This window comes from Gordionus sp. m RMFG-2023, chromosome 2 (genome assembly GCF_954871325.1).
Source record: "Gordionus sp. m RMFG-2023 chromosome 2, tfGorSpeb1-WG-v2, whole genome shotgun sequence".
In the NCBI taxonomy this organism is placed as follows: Eukaryota; Metazoa; Nematomorpha; class Gordioida; order Chordodea; family Parachordodidae; genus Gordionus; species Gordionus sp. m RMFG-2023.
The window spans coordinates 48,689,683-48,709,574 of NC_088776.1; the positions used below are offsets into that span (position 1 = coordinate 48,689,683).

At 30.4% G+C, this 19,892-nt stretch overlaps 1 protein-coding gene across 2 annotated transcripts in view; it reads left to right on the plus strand.

Moving 5' to 3' along the window:
- The window catches only part of LOC135925041 (pyruvate carboxylase, mitochondrial-like), a 39,122-nt gene that overhangs the window by 15,451 nt on the left and 3,779 nt on the right, over nucleotides 1-19,892 (plus strand). For both annotated transcript variants that reach the window (XM_065460190.1, XM_065460191.1), the window contains exons 7-16: nucleotides 3,813-3,968; nucleotides 4,541-4,655; nucleotides 7,034-7,196; nucleotides 14,299-14,484; nucleotides 14,690-14,926; nucleotides 15,884-16,109; nucleotides 17,126-17,282; nucleotides 18,231-18,337; nucleotides 19,050-19,183; nucleotides 19,355-19,598. In XM_065460190.1, coding sequence (XP_065316262.1) covers nucleotides 3,813-3,968; nucleotides 4,541-4,655; nucleotides 7,034-7,196; nucleotides 14,299-14,484; nucleotides 14,690-14,926; nucleotides 15,884-16,109; nucleotides 17,126-17,282; nucleotides 18,231-18,337; nucleotides 19,050-19,183; nucleotides 19,355-19,598 — 1,725 coding nt within the window. The remainder of the gene's footprint in view (nucleotides 1-3,812; nucleotides 3,969-4,540; nucleotides 4,656-7,033; nucleotides 7,197-14,298; nucleotides 14,485-14,689; nucleotides 14,927-15,883; nucleotides 16,110-17,125; nucleotides 17,283-18,230; nucleotides 18,338-19,049; nucleotides 19,184-19,354; nucleotides 19,599-19,892) is intronic.

Consider the following 19,892-nt stretch of genomic DNA (forward strand, 5'->3'; position numbering starts at 1 on the left):
CTAATATGCTAAAATGGCAGTCAGAATTTCATATTCGTTTAAAAAACACACGAGACGATACCATCATTTTTTTTATCAGAGTAATAAACTTAATAACGGTATATTATATAGATAGATCTGTGGGTCCGAAGCCTCAATTGAAGGCGGCGGTTTTTTAATTTTTTTTGGAGGCGCGTCGATTTCGCCGCCGCATAATAAATTGACGACTACCGCGGCGGGCAATGGATTAATTTATAATTCATATTACATTTTTTTATAATTTATTTGAGTGCTCTTAGTTCTAAAACATTGTTATATTTGAATATCTTATATATTTTTTATATATTTTAAAGGTTACGTTATTTGTATATTATATTATTATAACTTTCCTACATTTAATATTATATTATGGAGGTCAATATAATTGCATAATATTAGAAGTTAAATTACATAATTATAAAATACTATATATATATAGGAAACAATTTAAAATAAAGTTACCGATTGTTTTGACTATAAAAAATGGCGACGAGTTAAAATAAAAAAAAGTCGCTCGGTTTTCGGTCAAGTTTAATAATATATAGAATTATAAAAAAAAAATTTCTGTTTATAAAAAAAATAAATAATATATTTTAGAAATTATGGATAAAATAGTTTTACAGGATTATAAAAAAGAAGATTGTTCCATCGATGACTACATTGATTATATAAAATACATACTGAATGTGAAAAATATTCCTCAAACTGCGCCACTTTAAAAAAAATTATTTATAGCTTACGAAGGAATAAATATTACAACTAATATAAAAAAATTACTCTATCAAGGAAAATGGAGGATGTAGGATGGACAGACATATATAAAATTGCAAAACAGTTTTATAAAGATGAAAAAACTGTTTTGACATCTAGAATTGATTTCATTAGATTAATTCGCGGCCTACTGAATCCGTAATGAGCTATTTAAAAATATAAAGGAGCTAGCCCGAAGATGCGAATTTGGTAGAACTAAGAATTCGCGATCAATTAATCGCCGGACTAAAGATGTCACAAAACTAGATAAAGAACTACGTTTAAGATACCAGATACTAAAGACGAAGACCAACCGTTAAGCTTAACCAAAGTTGTAGAAATGGCTTTAGCGATGGAAGGGGCTGACTAATAAATAATACTACTAAAATGGTTTATAAAATCAAAGAGACGAATAAACATAATGATAATAAACGATTAAATCAAAATGATAAAAATAATCGGCAGTATAATAATAATGATAATCGACACTATCAAAATGATAATAAAACATACGTAAAAAGAGAACCAGTGCAAGGTCATAATAACTACCACACAAATAATAATAATATTACAAGAAAACTGTGTTATTTTTGTAATCGTTTTCATACTATTAGAAATTGTCCAGCATACGGAAAAACGTATAACAAATGTAAGAAATCAAACCACTTTGCCGTGTGTTGTAAAACTAGAGGAAAAATTTACGTTACAAATTACAATAATAACGACGACGATTCAGATTTCTCAATAAGAAAAATCTACAAATATGGACAGCACCCAACATTTACGGTAATCACGAAATTAAAATGGAATATGATAGAGGTTCAGCAGTAACCATCATTAATGCAACAATATAGAATAAAATTGGGAGGCCAAAACTTAGAATGGTTAGAGCTCCAACTACATATGGAAACAATACAATAAAAATTATCGGCGAAGCTTATGTAAAAGTGAAATTAGATGATAAAATAAAATGGCTTCCGTTATTAGTTACAAAAACAAATCATGCAGCACTATTTGGATTTCCATGGACTATAGAATTTGATTTATCGTTACCAACAAATGTAAAAACAATATGATCAACAATAGATATAAATATAATGATAATGGTAAAGTGAATATTGACAAACTATATAAAGAATTAGCTACGGTGTTTGATAATAAATTAGGATTTATAAAAAATGTCAAACCAGTAAAACTACAATTGGAAGAAAATACAAAACCAATTGCACTGCCAGCTAGTAGAGTACCGTTGCCTTTAAAATTAGAAATTGAAAATGAGCTGAAACGTTTGGAAGAAAATAATATAATAAAGAAAATAGAACCATCAACAACAAGAGTAACCTGGAGTACTCCAATGGTAGTGGTACCTAAAACTTCAGGTAAACTACGATTATGTGGAGATTTCAAAGTAACATATAAATTTCTACTAAAATACTATCACATTCTACCAACGTTTGAAGAATTAATCGCAAAAATCGCTAATGGAAATAAATAAATATACATTAGATCTCAAAATCTACAAATGAGCATTGACGATGAATCACAAGAATTATTAACAGTGGTAACACCAAATGGATACTACCGCTATTTACGATTATCTTTTGGTATAGCTACAGCACCTATAATATTTCAACGATATATGGACGATTTACTGGCTGATTGTAAAGATACAGCAGTTTATTTAGATGATGTTATAATCACAGGGAAAAATGATACTGAACATACATTTGTTAAATTATTTCCTGTTTCACTCCTATTAAATTTATGTATTTTATCACTTTCAGAAAAAGAGTAAGGAACTGCATTTTTACTCAGATCAAAGACACCTTTAGTAATATTCTATTGATTTTTATTAAAACAAATTGAAATATAAATTTGGAATGCAAGCAAAATATAAAGTAAAAAATATAAACAATTAAAAATCAAATCAGATTTAGTAATATTATAATTGTTATGAATAAATAGTATTTTATCAAGATTCATAGAAGTCCTTTTTGCATTGAGTATTAATCCAGTGATGGAAAACATTATTTCGCTCGGTGTACTGGTTGCAGGTATACAAAGAATCTTTCTAGCTAAATTAGCAATCCTAGGAAGTTCCGCTTTTTCCCCAAAATGTTAGTGGATCCTCTTTTGATATACTTTGATGGCTGAGCAAAAGATGCCATTCTTCTAATGTTGCTATAATCGTTGCTTGTATGGGAATGTTTAGAGCTATTTTAGCTATATATGAACTGGATATTTGCCCATTATCTTCAACTTGAATCACATTCTGTGCTTTCTATTATGTTAAAAGTTCTAAGTGTCTAATTAAAATTTGAGATGAAGTTGAATTCGAATTTAAAAATTCTGAAACAATTTTAAGATTTTGAAATCTCGTATCATCTAGTGTCACTAATATCTAATTTTTAAAATATTTTATTAATATTAGAAACCTATGATCAAGTTTTTTTTGCATATTTTCTTTTAAGCAAATGAATCTGACTGAGCTATCAGATTTATTGATTTGTACATCTGTTTCTATTTCACTGCGAAATAATAACTCTAAATTTATTGTTGATCCCTTTAAGAAAGAAATTCCACCGACTCTCTGAATTGATTTAATAATGTTTGAAATTCGTCGATTATATCACATTCGTTATTAAAAAGTTTTGAGGATTGTTTTTCAATTTTATCTATAACCTTATTTATAGGAATCTTGTTAACACTACGGATACTTTCTAGATAATTAATATGCGGTGCCATTGGTAGGGCAATTTAATTTTAAAGTTTTCGTATTAATTAGATCTGTTGGTGCAATGCAATTTATATAATCAGCCTCACCAGAAATATCAAACATCAAGTATAAATATAATTAAAGATCATTCTAATTATACACCCACGCCGTCGCCATGAATAAAATCAGCGGCGGGCTTGGCGCGTCGCTCATGTCAATTTGCGGCTTTTCCGGTGTTAATAAAATTACCGGCGTAAGTCGGCGGCATGCAGGTTTTATCTTAAATAAGGTTAACGAATTTTTTTTTTAATAATCAATTTACAAATAGGGGATAAATACGGAGATGTGATCCATTTATACGACAGAGATTGTTCAGTGCAGAGGAGACACCAAAAAATAGTTGAAATAGCTCCTGCGCCTAACCTTGATCCCAAACTGCGTGAAAAATTGTTATCCGATGCCCTTAAATTGGTCCGTTACGCAGGTTATAAATAAATTATGCGCATCACAATATTTGTTCTCAAATAATAGACAAATCTCTGACTTGCATGACCAATCATCGAAACGATTCTTAATATATAAGTTCATTGTAATTTGGGTACTAGTTTATTATTGACACTGACAGCGTCAATTTAATTTTGGAAATTTTAGTTAATTTTACCTGAACAACGACTGTGACTGATTGGGGGGGGGGTATTTAGAGTCCAGAACCCAGGAATTCTTGCACCCCCCCCCCCCCCCCCACCCCACCCCACCCCACCTCCAACCCCACCGAATTTGTGAAAAGATTTTAATTAAAAGTAAATTATAAACTAAAAAAATGATAGAATATTACCTAAATTAGTCATTTGCAGCAATATATTTAATTCCTATTCCATGGTCATAAACTACTCATATACAGTTTTATTAAAATTAACCCCACTCTGTTCTTCTATTTGAAAATTATTTTTGGTTACTAGGCGAATATCATATTTTGTTTATTAGTATAATAAACGCGGCTTATGTATTATAATAACAGGTTAAAATATTTTTCTAAATCAAACATCTAATCTAAAGGCTACTACAATGCTGGAACAGTTGAATTTTTACTCGATTCTAAAGGCGTACATTACTTTATCGAAGTAAATGCAAGATTGCAAGTTGAACATCCGGTGACTGAAGAAATTACGGGGTAATTATTTTGACAATTCATTCATAACAAAATGGATGAAATAAAAATCAAATTTTTAATAAAAAAATTTAATGGTATAAGGTTTAAAGTTAGAGATCGTCCTAAATCGCATCTTTAACGCTGCTTGAATTTCAAACTATTTTTTGTCCTCTTTGTCTAGAACAATTGATTTCCATAGTTTGGTAATTGGTATAAATAAAAGTAAATTACAGAATTTATTAATGTACAATAATATTTAGCATGATTTGATGCATATATTTAGTGTTGTTAATTGACTAAATTTAGTCGATTAACAGACGACTAACTATAGTTGTCGAAAAATTCAACTAAAAACTTTAGCCGTTAAATTAATTGACTAAGACTAAAATTATTAATTTTTATTATATTTATTTTATTAAAGTTTTTGAAAACATAAAAATCTACCTAATTTTCTATTAATATAATAATAATTTCAAAGAATATACAAAATATTAGATTTGGTGCCAGCCAGGCGCTAAAATTCAAAATTGAGATAAATGAAAAGAAATATAAAAATTATAAGCAAATCCACGAAATTAATCGACTAATTTAGTCGCTAAAGTTTGTCGTAGTCTGAAAAAGTCGACTAATTAACAACACTACATATATTTAAATATTTAATAAGCTATTTAGAAATGATAAATAATCCTAATCATTAATAAATTTCAACTTACATGAGTTATTTTGATATGATATTTTTATACTTACTAATTAAAATTATGTCAAAATTTAAGAATAACTCATTGTTATAAACAGTTATTTCTGATTTTTAAAAAATATATTTTAGCGCAGCGTTTATAAATAGGCTTCAATTTGTTGCCTGTCTTTTAACATTGTTTTTTGAGCTTAAATGTTGCGTTATAGAAGTGATCCACGACTACCTTATTATACATGAATAATTAATAACAAATAAGCGCAAGTAAACAAATCAAGATTCATAAGTAATGGTGTTTGGAATATTTTTATAATAAATTTCGCCTAATTTATATATTAATAATTAGTGTCTAAATCAGATCTGTAAAGTTTAAATTTAATTTTTAGGAACACGGCAAAATATTTTTTTTAGATACCCCCTTCAAATAGTTTTGTTTACAAAATTCACATTGATCTCAATATTGACCAAATGTTAAAAATCCGGGCTGGTTTGGAAATTGATTTAAAAAAAATAGCACGGGGGACACTTTACAGGACTTTAATTAAATGTTTTCCAATGCGCTGTAATCGTTATTTTCGATTTATAGGTTTCCTAGGGAGTTAAGAGTAAAAAATTTTATGATACTTTTTTGTTTAAAAATTTTCTCTCTTCTGAGTCCTTTTCTCATTTAAAAAAATTCTTTAGTGGGGGAATCCATTAATTCCAAAAATAAAATTTTACTTTCTTTTATATAATTTCATATCAGCAGCTAATAAAAAAAAGTGTCTTTACAGGCTGTTAGCGCCTTCAAATCCATTTTTATCTTCTTCCCTTCTCTTTACTACTTGTCTAATGGCTAAAAATCGACTCCACAGTTATAAATGCGTGCGCGCCCATGGGAAATAATCTGCTGAGCATTGAGGCAAAAGCTAATTTATTTTTAAATTTAAATAGCCTAATATATAAATTACATTTTATATTAATTATATAATTAATTGTTATTTTATTTATTGAATTTTTTTTTATTCCCATACTAGTTAGTCACGTATCGCGGTTTTATAATTATCGTTAAATTCGCAAGTGTTCCCTTTTTTAAATTTATTTATATAATCTATTATCGATTCACCTTTCTCCTGTGATAATTTATAAAAATATAATTGCTCTAAAATATGTTCTGCTAAACTTTTTGATAAAGATAACGAAAACAATCAGGAATAAAATTCTATTCCAATATCCCGAGAGTAAGAAAGCTTTTTTTTACCTTCCATTTTATTAATTCTAAATATTAACTCATCTTGTATATCTTCCAGGTAAAATAATTTGACTGCACCCTAATCTATTTTATATTTCAAATGAGGCTGAGGTGATGTTTTAAACTCGGTGTTCTTAATCATCAAAAATAGAGCGATTTCTCAACTACGGAAACCTGCAGGGGCCTAAAACATTATAAAATACAAGCCAGATCCTTGGCCTGGGAAAATATTAATGTTGTATTTCCTTCTTATTCATCCTTTTTTTGTCTTGATTGAATATCACAGTTATAGAATGAATTTAAAAATTAAGAAAAGCTTTTTTTTTTAAATGGGGAGGTGGGAAATATTTCATTTTTTTATAACATTTTTCTAAATTCTTTGCCACCAGGCCTACTGGCAGGTTCGAGTCGAAATAGGTTTTGCCGGTCTCCACCCAACTATAGTATCTTTCTGTAATTACCAATTTAAATTAGGGTAGATTTGGTGGCATCTCAAATAAAAGTGGCGGAGGGCAAAACATTATCCGAAATGAATTTATCTCAAGATAGCGTAAGAATGGATGGAACGGCTATACAGTGCAGGGTAACGACGGAGGACCCGGCCAAGAACTTTCAACCCGATTCTGGGCGATTGGAAGTTAGTTTTAATTTCTTCAATACATTATTATTTTCCACGGTAACTCTTTATAATTAATTCTCCAGAACCAATTTTTTTTAGTCATAAGATATTAACAATTTTATGAGGGTAGTTTTTATGTTAGGTTATATTTAAGTTTATCGAAATGTTAATGTAATTTGATTGTTCAAAAAATATACCTTATCATTCAGTATTGGAGTCTATTAATAACGAAAACAAAACAAAAATTTACTATTCGTTTTCATCATAGGCATAAGGATTACGATGGGAGTGCATTTTTTCCTATAAATTTTATTGGATATCTTTAGGTCCACTTATTGCAGACCTTTGATTATGTAAATATTTTTTTCTGAAAACTTTGAAGGTAAGTTTAAAAAAGTTAACTTCAAAAAAGGACGTATAAAATCTAGTAAAAAAATAACAGAACAGTTCTTTTTGAATTTATTTTAATACATCTAGTATTCACTAGTACTATACGCGTTCGATTGACAAAAATCGAACGCGTTCATATTCAATGTTGATTAGAAGAAAGAACCCGTTCACGCTCATGAACGAGTTCACTTTCGTTCAAAATTTTATGAATGAATTTTTTTTAAAAATTTCATTTAATATTTAATTTAATATAAAGAAATGCCATATATATTTTAACCGATATATTAGCCATATTTAAAAAGAATAGTTTTAAGTGAATTAAAAAATATTTATATTTATAGAAAAAAAAATTTCCTATTAATTTTTAATATATATAAACTTTTATATATCATAAAATTTAATTTTATATAACATGTAAATTTATAATACTTTAAATTGTGTTCAACTATTAAATATAAAATCCTTGATAAAAACTTAAAAATAATAGCGAAATTTCAAATAATCACACTAAAAATAAATAAATTATGTATATAAAATATAATATTTAGTGATTTTTTTACTTTATATATCTATTATTATAGTAACCAACCATAATAATTTAATAAGCTTATGAAATACAATAATCTTAAATAAATTTACCAGGATACTATACTTATAGTTATATTATATAAAATAATATAATATTACAATCAAATATCTCTTTAAATTAGAACTTGAAGATTGCTTTCAATGAGATCATTGGTCTTAGCGATCTCACCGATTCGCTTTTATTAATTTCACAACAACTTCTCCAAAAACACTAAAGGTATTGGTTACTAATGAGATAAAAATAATTTTGATGACTTGTATTTATTAGTTTTTTGCTATTTCATCAGTTGATGTATGCCTATTGGCTGCAAGAAAATGAATGCAGGTATAATCCCATGCAGAAAGCAAGTCATTGGACTATTTCATCTGTTCTTTTATTATTTTCGGGCAAAAAGATATGCAGGTTTATAACTTGAAAGAATCGCCGACTTTTTTAAGGATTTATTTATTATATTATTGATAATTTTTTGCCGACGGTTGTGTCCTTTAGAATATTTGTAGTTCAAAGGATAATGTCATATCAAAGTTCGTTGAGCGGTTTATACATTTTTAATTATTTAATTAGATCCTAGACGCAAATAAATTGCGATACAAAGTTCCTCGCTTGTTAGTAGAAGTAAAATTAGGTATTATATATAATACTATTTCAGACACATAATTATAAAAAAATTTATTATGGTATGGGATGACTATCTTCTCACTATAATTTAAATCTGGTCTTACCCCAACTCCCTCTTTTGGATTTTAGGTTAATATGATTTATGGGAGTAATATAACCTACATAAAAATGATAATTGTACTATTTCAGTTAATGAAATAAATTGCTTAATTTTTGTTGATACGATTAATATGATTAGACATAATTTTAAAGAGTCTGAACTTTGATAAATTGTATCATTTTGATATGACTGCTAATTTCATCTAATCTGTTCAAGTTTAATTTTTGAGCCAATGATCCTTATTGTCATAAATGAGTGACATATTTGATAATTTTGAAAATATTTATTGCGTGAATATTAATAAATAAATTGTGCCGGTTCATTATTAAACCTTATTTTAATATTGTGTTTTATTTTATTTTTAGATATAGAAATTAAGTTTTGTTGAATCATGATGAAATTGTATTTTATGCGCTTCCCTATAAAAGGGAAGCGAAATATTGTAAATATGATTTTAACTATTTTTTTCTTGTTTTGAATTAATTTTTTTTTATAACTATTATCATTAAATAATTCATTTTTTTTTTGGATTTATTTTATAAAATTATTCATTTTTTTTGTGTGGGAAATTCAATAAAATTATTATACTCGGAGTTTTGCTTTCTACCCGGACTTGTACGGCACAACGTAATAGTTGAAAAAAATAACACCGGTCTCTCCAGCTCTTCTATACGATGCAATAACGCTCCTCCTACTCCCCTTTGAGACGCATCTACCGCCAATATCACCTCCAGTTCATTATTAAAACACACTAAGACGGGCTCTTTTCCAATCCGGCACTTCAACTCCTCAAACGCCTCCTCCTGTTCATCTCCCCAATCAAATCTCTCTCCCTTTTTCAACAACTGGTACAAAGGTGCCGCTATTCCCGCAAAATTCTCTACAAACCTGTGATAATAGTTAACCATTCCCAGAAACGACTGTATTTCCGACTTGCATTTCGGCCTCAACATGTTTGCAATACCCACCATATTCTTATCCAACGGTCTAACCTCTACTCCATTAATCCGATGACCCAAATAAACAACCTCCATTACTCCAAACACACTTTTCTCTCTACTAGCACGCAATCCCTTCTCCTTGATTCTCCAAAATACCTCCTCCAGCCTCCTATTATGCTCCTCCTGCGTAATACCTGTTATCAAGACATCGTCCATATAGTAAAACACTCCCTCCAAACCCTGAAAAACGGCCGCCATTGTCCTCTGAAATATGGGTGCCGAAACACTCAACCCAAACGGCAATCTCTTAAACGCAAATAGTCCCTTGGGCGTAGTTATGGTCAGCAACTTCTGCATCTCCTTCCTTACCTTCAACTGCAAATACGCATTAGAAAAATCCACCTTCGAAAAATATAAACTCCCCTTCACATTCGCCAATATCTCCTCTATCCTCGGTAACGGATATTTTACTTCCATTACCCACGGATTCAATGTTACTCGGAAATCTGCACATAATCTCAACTTCCCATTAGCCTTTTTCACCGGTACTAAAGGTGTCGCCCACTCGCTATATTCGACCGGACATACAATATCTTCCTTTACCCATCTATCCAACTCTTGCTCTACCTCCCGCCTCCATTCAAAAGGTACACGACGTACAGCACAATACTTCGGCACACTTCCCTCCTTCATCCCAATCTCCACCTCATAACCCTTCAAACAACCCAACTCTTCCTCAAATATTTCTCCATACCTCTCCACTAACTTCTCCACCTCCTTTTGGACCTCCTTTATTCCCTCTCCACACCCCCACAAATTTTTCGCAACTCCTTGTTCCACAAAATTCTCTCCCTTCTTCTCACTAACCAGCGGCCTCAATACTCCATATCTACTGTCTTGGACATTTCCTATTTCTCCATCTACATAAATCGGACCTCTCCCCAACATATATTCTCTCGCATTCTCTTCGCTTTCCCCCCAAAACATGGATCTTCCATCGTCTACTTCAATATTATCTCGGCCCTCCATCCATTCCAAATTTCCTCTCGACATTCTCTTCTCTTCATTCACTCGGACCATATTTATCAAGTCTTCCCGAATATCTTCTTCGATCGCCACAAATACTCCCCATCGGGCAAATACTCCCCAGAATCCATACCTCGGTCCTACATTTGTAATCCAATCCCATCCCATCACCGGCTCAACGTCTCGGTTATTTATCCATAAGTCCAACATTTTACATCCTTCTCTTCCTACCTCCCCAATATGCACTCTTCCCATCATCTCCATCTCCGATCCATCAAACTGCCTCACTTGCATAACGTCTCTAATTATATTACTACCCGGCCAAAGTCTTCTAAAATCCTCATATCCCATCACCGAAATAGCTGCTCCGGTATCAAATAACATAGATACCATCTTCCCGTTGATATCGAACCATACCCTTGGACTCGGCAGATACATTAACTCCCTTTGAACCTCCTGCTGCAACATTTTAACTCTCAACTCTTTCTTGCCTCCTCCTAACGCCACGGTCATTATTTTACTCTCCTTCCCATCATATAGTCAATCTTTATTACAATCTCTGGCCCAATGTCCCCTTTCTCGGCACTTGAAACACGTCATCTCCTCTCCAATATCCTTTCCTCCTTTTCCAGCTATCTCCGTCATACTCCTCATATTCACGACCCCCGACGACTCTCCTCTCTGTGGAAAACCTGCCCTTGTTTCCACCTTTCCCACTCGGCAATCCTTTAACACATGTCCAAATCTTCCACAACCCGTGCAACGTATTCTCTCTGCTCTGCCCGGACAATATGTCGAAATATGTCCCATCTCCCCACACGCAAAACATTTGACATCTCTACAATTCACCGCAATATGACCCATCTCCCCACATTTATAACATCTACCATTCCGACCTCTCTGTCCCCCACTGTTGAACGGCCTTGGCATACCTTGACGTCCACGGTATACATCCAAATGTCTGTCATCTATCCTCTCGTTCTTTAACCGGTCAATTTCTTCATTATTGACCCAACCCTTCATTATTTCTTGAACCGGTAACCACGTCACTCTCCCCAACCTATCATCCTCTCCATTATGCCCCTCTACCAACAATGATTGCCCACGAATCCTAATACTCCTTTCTCTTCGCATTCTCCTTCCAAAATATAAACTACACAACCATATCATCAACACTACCACCGCTCCCAATACATTATATTGCAACTCCACATATTTTGTAATTTTAAAACCCTTCATTAAAATATTTACGTATTTAAATTTTTCCTAATTTATTTCTCTAACAACACTAAATTTTATAAAATATTCACAAAAAATTAATAATTAATTTCACCAAAAATATCTTAACTACTTATAATGTCAGACAATAAGATAAAATCAATAAGGTAAAAACTCCAATAATACACATATACATTTATCAATTTCAAAAAAAAATCAATACCTTCCGCTAATCTTTAATCTCTTCCGTGTATTGACGTCTTTTGAAAAAAAAAAATCGGCAGCACTTTCGTGTAACTTGCTTTCTAATAAACTTTTTTGGAATTTCTTCTAATAGATTTATATAGACAAAAATTTGGGCAGCACTTCCGTGTACTCTACCTTTTTAGTAAATTTTCGATTTTCGACTAATAGATTTATATAACCAAAAATTTGGGCAGCACTTCCGTGTACTCTACTTTTTTAGTAAATTTTCGATTTTCGTCTAATAGATTTATATAGGCAAAAATTTGGGCAGCACTTCCGTGTACTTTACGTCTTTTGAAAATTTTCACTCGACGGTCACCTCTTTTGACGGTACTTGTTCTTGACGGTCTTTCAACCCAAACGGTCCCTTATTACACACGGTACTTGTCCTTGACGGTACTTGTTCTTGACGGTACTTGCTCTTGACGGTACTTGCTCTTGACGGTACTTGCTCTTGACGGTTCTTTAAATTGACGGTGCTCTTGACGGTTCTTCAAATTGACGGTCTTATCCACCACAACGCTCCACAAAAATATTTTCCCAAAAATAATTTATAAAAATAATTGTTTTTACTTTAATTTTTTGGTCACGGCACCAACTATTACGTTGTGCCGTACAAGTCCGGGTAGAAAGCAAAACTCCGAGTATAATAATTTTATTGAATTTCCCACACAAAAAAAATGAATAATTTTATAAAATAAATCCAAAAAAAAAATGAATTATTTAATGATAATAGTTATAAAAAAAAATTAATTCAAAACAAGAAAAAAATAGTTAAAATCATATTTACAATATTTCGCTTCCCTTATAGGGAAGCGCATAAAATACAATTTCATCATGATTCAACAAAACTTAATTTCTATATCTAAAAATAAAATAAAACACAATATTAAAATAAGGTTTAATAATGAACCGGCACAATTTATTTATTAATATTCACGCAATAAATATTTTCAAAATTATCAAATATGTCACTCATTTATGACACTTATCATTTGATCTACTTTACTAGTTGGATATCATTTTGCTAAAAAACTTTGATAATTCATTTTTTTCATTATATTTTAATCGAATTTTAATAATTACGTTAAATTTTTCTATAATTAATGAGAAATTACGAATCTTTTATAATTTTGAATTTTAATTCATTGATATCTTTTTATAGTTTTAATTCACTTTTCGATAATTTTATTTGGATGATTTTAATCATGTTTAATAATTTTTATAACAATGTCGGTAGATTTACTTTAGTATAACCTTGATGGAAACAGGTTATTTATAGTTTTGGTGGAGAAATTGGGAGATATAAACTTAACACTTTGATAAATTAGTACAACATTGATAGATGGATTTAATAACCACTTACATTACTTTGATAACACCTTTAAACAATGGAATTAATAAGACTTTAATTTTTTTAGATATATTTATTCGCGTTAATATAAAACAACTCTGCCTTAAACTATTAGTCTAATAATTATATTATTTCTACTTTTGTCTGGTATAATTGCATTTTTATAATTATATAGGTTAAATGAATAAATAGAATATATAAACGTCTTATTTAAGTGAATAAATAAAATATATAAAAGACTATTTTAAATAAACCTATAAGGGTTTCCAAAATCTGTTTTAAAAATTTCAAAACTTTAAGGAAACCTAATGGTAAAGTTTTGAAAATTTTACAAATATTTTTCGGCCATATTTTTGTTTTTCTATTTAAAAAGAGCTTATTCCGTGTTTTTTGAGTCAAATTAAATTTTATGACGTTTTGGGCATAGTCTAAACTAAATTATAGTAATATATACATTTAAATTAAATGAATGTACATAATAAAACTAAAATAATAATAATGAGTAAATATATAAATAATTTTACCTGGAGCATTTGTAGTTTACCTCTACATTGCGGTTTAATCAAACCGTATTTATCTCTTTAAAATCTTTAATATAATAATGATAAATCATCTCCGATATATTTTATATTTAAAAGGTTTTTAGGAGCGGGGAAGGTATGGGCATACGGTTGGACAGCGCTTCGGCATACCAAGGGGCAATTATTACTCCTTACTACGATTCGTTGCTTTGCAAAGTTATCGCTCATTCATCAGAATCGCTTGAAGGGGCTTGCAAAAAAATGGATAGAGCCCTAAGGGAAATTCGAATACGGGGTGTTAAAGTAAGTTCTACTAATTTTTTTTTAAAAATTATATTTTATAGGCTCGGCATGAAAAATATTTTGCACTTGCCCGGTCAGACCTACTTTTATATAGTCCGACCCGCGGCCGTGCAGACCCTTAATATATATCGCATCTAGTTTAATTTTAAATTTTTATTTGTCGCATTGTTTTTTTTACCGCACTATCTCTTTCAAAATCCAACAGACCAACATCCCCTTCTTGCTCAATGTTATTAATCACGAAGCCTTCTTGAAAGGTAAGATTTACACGGATTTTATCGATACTAACCCAGATCTTTTCAAATTCGCCCCATCCCGAAATAGGGCTATGAAGTTGCTCAAGTATTTGGGGCAAGTTATGGTTAATGGGCCTTCTACTCCGCTTGTCACATATTTAAGACCTGATCAGAGGATACACCCCAAGGTTCCTTCCTTTGAGATGGTTAATTTTCATTTTATTAATATAATTAAACGAATTATTGATGTATAGGGGTGTAAAATTTTAGATAATATTATATGAAAAAGGTTGTTAAATTTAATTGAATCACTTGCTAATACTCGCCGGATTTATCGAAACTTTGTTAGCATAAATTTTCTAGGCATGAATAGTACTAGGCCCTGGTTCGCGATTCTTGATTATTATTGATGATACTGTATGTTTTTAGTCTATTTTCTGACTATATTATTTGCGAGTCATATATGGTATATGTATAAACCATAAACTCCGTCTTTGAACCTACAGCTCTATAAATGATTTATGTTATACGTTATAAAATTTCATTTTTCGAAAGTTATCCATTTACCTATTGTTATTAAGGTCATTATTATATAAAAGGATTTTTTATTTGCTGAAAAACTTTTTACTATAATTTAATTAATAGGCGGTTCCTATTTAATCGCTTAGAATTAAACTGAAATTTTCAGAAATCTTTAAAAGCTCCGAATAAATACTTAGGCCGTGTCCTGGTTGGTCGTATATTTCTGTTTATTTTGGTTTGTTTTAAGTTTGCACTTTAAATATATATTATTTATAGACTTTTTTCGGTACAAATAAAACAAAGACGGGTGATCCTTTACGTAAACCTAAATAGCCTCTTTCTTTTAGGCTGTTTAGGGGAAGCTATACTGACGACTGTTTAGAAATAAGACGAATTAGGACACAGTTATAACGTTCAGAAATAATGCTGAATGCTCAAATAAAAACTTTAATGCCTAGAAAAAAATACTAATTGCTCGGGTATAAAACTGAAACACTCATATTACAAAATGAATCGCTCAGAAAATATTTCAAACGCTCAGAAAATCGTCTTCGGTTTTAAGGAAAATTTATAATTCGGAGAAAACATTGAATCTATACACATTGGTCTAATTAAACATCATTCATCTCTTTAATAAATAAGATAAACCAGCACCCAAAGGATGGAGGGACGTTCTCATCGAAAAAGGCCCCGAAGGCTTCGCCAAAGCCTTAAACGCTCATAAAGGTCCTTTGTTAATGGATACGACTTTCCGCGACGCCCACCAGTCATTACTCGCCACTCGAGTTAGAACTTACGATTTGAAGCGGATACTACCGTTCGTTTCTCACAACATGTCGCAACTGTTTAGCCTGGAAAATTGGGGAGGTATTTATATTACATTTATATACATAAATTTAGAGTGATTTTTGTTTACTTACAATAGACTGTCGAAAATAAAGGACTAACCAAAATTATTTTCTACATATTTTATAATGCTTCTCAATTCGAATAGATTTCACAATATCTCAAAAAAATTAAAATATTTTAGCAATTTAAAGGCAAATTTCTTTATTCGCCCATCATTTTTTGAGGGGGCTATTCTAGTTTTAATATTTTTCGTTTAGTGCCCTTTTTGCCAGGTTCATCCGGGAGGCCTATTAATAACCCCATAATTGATCCAATTTATTAAGTATTATAATAAATAAAACAATAAAAATATTATGCATATCCAAGAAATATGTAACGACCAAAATATAATAAAACGGAATCTCTTCATTTTTTTAAAATTTTAATCTTAATTTAAAATGCAGGATAAGGATAATTTTTAAATAGCCAAAAACGGTTAAATCAAGATTTCCAAAAATAATATTACCTAAATCTAGAAAATTTTTCAAAAAATGTCAGAAACACAACATTATATAAAAATCATCATGGGTTACACTGGATTGCTTGAGTCGATAAAATATTAATTGTAAATTCAAAGTGTTATTATTTTTTAAGACGTCATAAATTTATATTTAAATAAAAAATTTTTTTAAAATAAAAACACGTAGTTGATTTATTACAAAAAAATGAAAATTTAAAATTTGTATAATCCGGCTAATTTTAAATGCCATTATCAAGAAATAAAAATTATTACGATAGTTTAGACTTTTTAAAAAGAAAAATCTTAAAATTAAATGGATGAAATATGCAAAAAACAATCAATATAATTAATTTGGTATTGGTAGAATATTTAAATATAAATTTTTAGGAAAAAAATAATGCGAAATTAACGGTACTAGATAGGGTGAGAGATGAAATAATAAACTCTACTATTCGAAAATAAGGTTATACCATCTTCTCTATTTATTATACTTAGTTTTTGTGATTTAGATGCCTCCCTAATTAATTTTTTGTAGGAGCTACGTTTGACGTTTCGATGCGATTTCTACACGAATGCCCATGGCAGAGACTTTCCGACCTCAGAGAATTGTGCCCCAATATTCCTTTCCAGATGCTTTTGAGAGGGGCGAATGCCGTCGGTTATAAAAACTATCCCGATAATCTTGTTTTCAAGTAAAAATCTTTCTTCTTTTCTTTATAATATTTAATTTGAGCACCCCCCCCCCCTCTCCCCCGAAATATTTTTCCTTTTAGCACAGGCTCTTAACCAATTCGGGCAGTAAAATAGTATTAATTTGAAAATCAAGACCAGGTTTAATATTATAGGGACTCTGATCCATTAGACTACTAAATTTAAGCAATCTTTTTCAGGGTTTAACAAAAATCTTCAAATGAGCAATTGACAATTTTTCGCTCAAAATTTTGAGCAAAAATTTTCGAAAATTATTCCCCATCTTTGTAAACGGGAGCAAAATAGAAGATTTTTTTTACAAAAATTTATAATTTCATCATGAAAGTCATAAACTATTCACTTGAAAAAGAATTTTTCCAAATTTGTTTTAGAATTTTAGGACAAAATTCTTGTTTGATTTCTCAAAAAAATCTTTAATTAAAAAAAATCTTTCAAGATCAGAATCTTTGAAGAATTTTTCATTTGAACAAATGTTAAACCCTGATTTTTTTATAACTTAATAAATATATATTATCCCTTTAAAGGCTGATACTTAAACATTAAAATGAGTGGATCCTTAAAATATTTTTTTAAACTGACTATTTAAAAGATTCCCATTCCATATATTTTATAAGATTGGTTCCATTAAGGAGGTTCATGTCCATTTGACGCGACTTCGAGAGTTCCGGTTCATGTAAATTTTTAAAAGAGAAGTTTTGTCGATTTTTACGATGACGACTCCAAACACTGCTTTTTATTAACTATATAAGTTCTATAATATTGTATAATATTATTGAAATGTTTACTAAAGATCTGCGGGCTCGTTCACGAAACAATCCTCATTTTTTACACCCTCAGGTCAGGCCTTTATTAATGGGTACATATGCAGGCCTGTCATTTATTGGTAAACACACAATATAACTAACAATTGTTCGTTAATATAAATAAAGATTTTGTGATATAGCCAAGAAGGAAGGAATGGACATCTTCAGAATTTTTGATGCCCTCAATTATTTACCGAATTTATTAGTCGGCGTTGAAGCTGTAGGAAAAGCCGGTTAGTACAATCATTTTTTTATACATGGTATACAATAAGTAAACCCTGGCTATAGATAACTTCTGGGAACTAATTTTTCGTTCACAATAGAATATTCACTGTCCGGTCGGTTTTCTTTTTAACATTATACTAAATGGTGCCGGGACAAAGCTTTGGTTCAATAAATATAGGTTTTACGGTATAGACATTACTAAATTGTTGAAGAGGGTGGACGCAGCTGTTTAATAGATATTTCAAACCTTAAATGCTTAATCTTTAAATTAATAGTAGCCAAAAAAAATTAATATTTACATATGTTCAATTTTAATAATTTTGTAATATTCAGGGACTATAGGATTTTGTTAAACAAGAGGTATACCGAAACTACTTTTTAGAAGCCTATCAGATATAAAGTTAATGCCGGCGATCAACAATATCAGCCTATCCGATTTTAATATTATAAGGGAAAATAGATTAAACTAAAAATATAGCAACAAAATAAATGTACATATTACCTATTCAATTTTAAACAATTATTAATATTTCATCATAAATATAAAAAAATCCCGTCATTTTGATATATCGGATCGCCCAATCTAACCACATTGACCGGTGATCTATATTTTTTAAAATACGAATAATTTATAAATGACCGAAATTAAATTAGGCCATCATTTAAATTATGATAGATATATTTTTTCTCATAAAATATATTTTAAAACAACTATTATAGGCGGAGTCATAGAAGCTTCGATTTCATATACGGGTGATGTTTCTGATCCCACTAAAACAAAATACAATATGGATTATTACTTAAAGTTAGCCGACGAGCTAGTCAAAGCGGGAACACATATTCTTTGTATAAAAGTAATTTATTTATATTAATGTTTAACTAGTATAGCATATCTTTCGGATTTTTTGCTAAATAAATAAGCAAACATGAAATTAGTTCCGCCTTCATTTTTTTTTTCAAGTTTCCCATTGATAAATATATATTGTAAAAATAAATCAATGAGTATAACTTAATCCTATATTTAGGACATGGCCGGTTTGCTGAAGCCACACGCCGCCCGCCTTCTTATTTCACGCATAAAAGACCGTTTTCCTCATGTTCCTATTCACTTCCATGGGCATGACACTGCTGGCTCAGGCGTCGCCACTGCCTTAGCCTGTTTCGAGTCCGGCGCCTCGGTCGTAGACTGCGCCGTCGATTCCATGTCTGGTCTGACTTCCCAGCCCAGCATGGGAGCTGTAGCCTGCTGCTCGGGGCCAGGGCACGCAGGTTTTAAAAACATATTTTAACCTAATAAACAATCAAGTGCTCTTAAATTAATATTACCATTTTTAATTTTAAGTGTAATTTTGATATATTTTAACTTATAAAAATTATTTCATTCAAAAAGAAGGACCCTTTTCACTTTAAATTCTATATTTGAAACTTGGTGATAAACGAAAAATTATAAGATTTCTGATAAGTCACGTTATCATGTATGAAATATGCTTTAATAACTTTTGCAAAAATATTTTTTACACCATATAATAATAATTCTATACTAAAATAAATTTAGAAGTATTT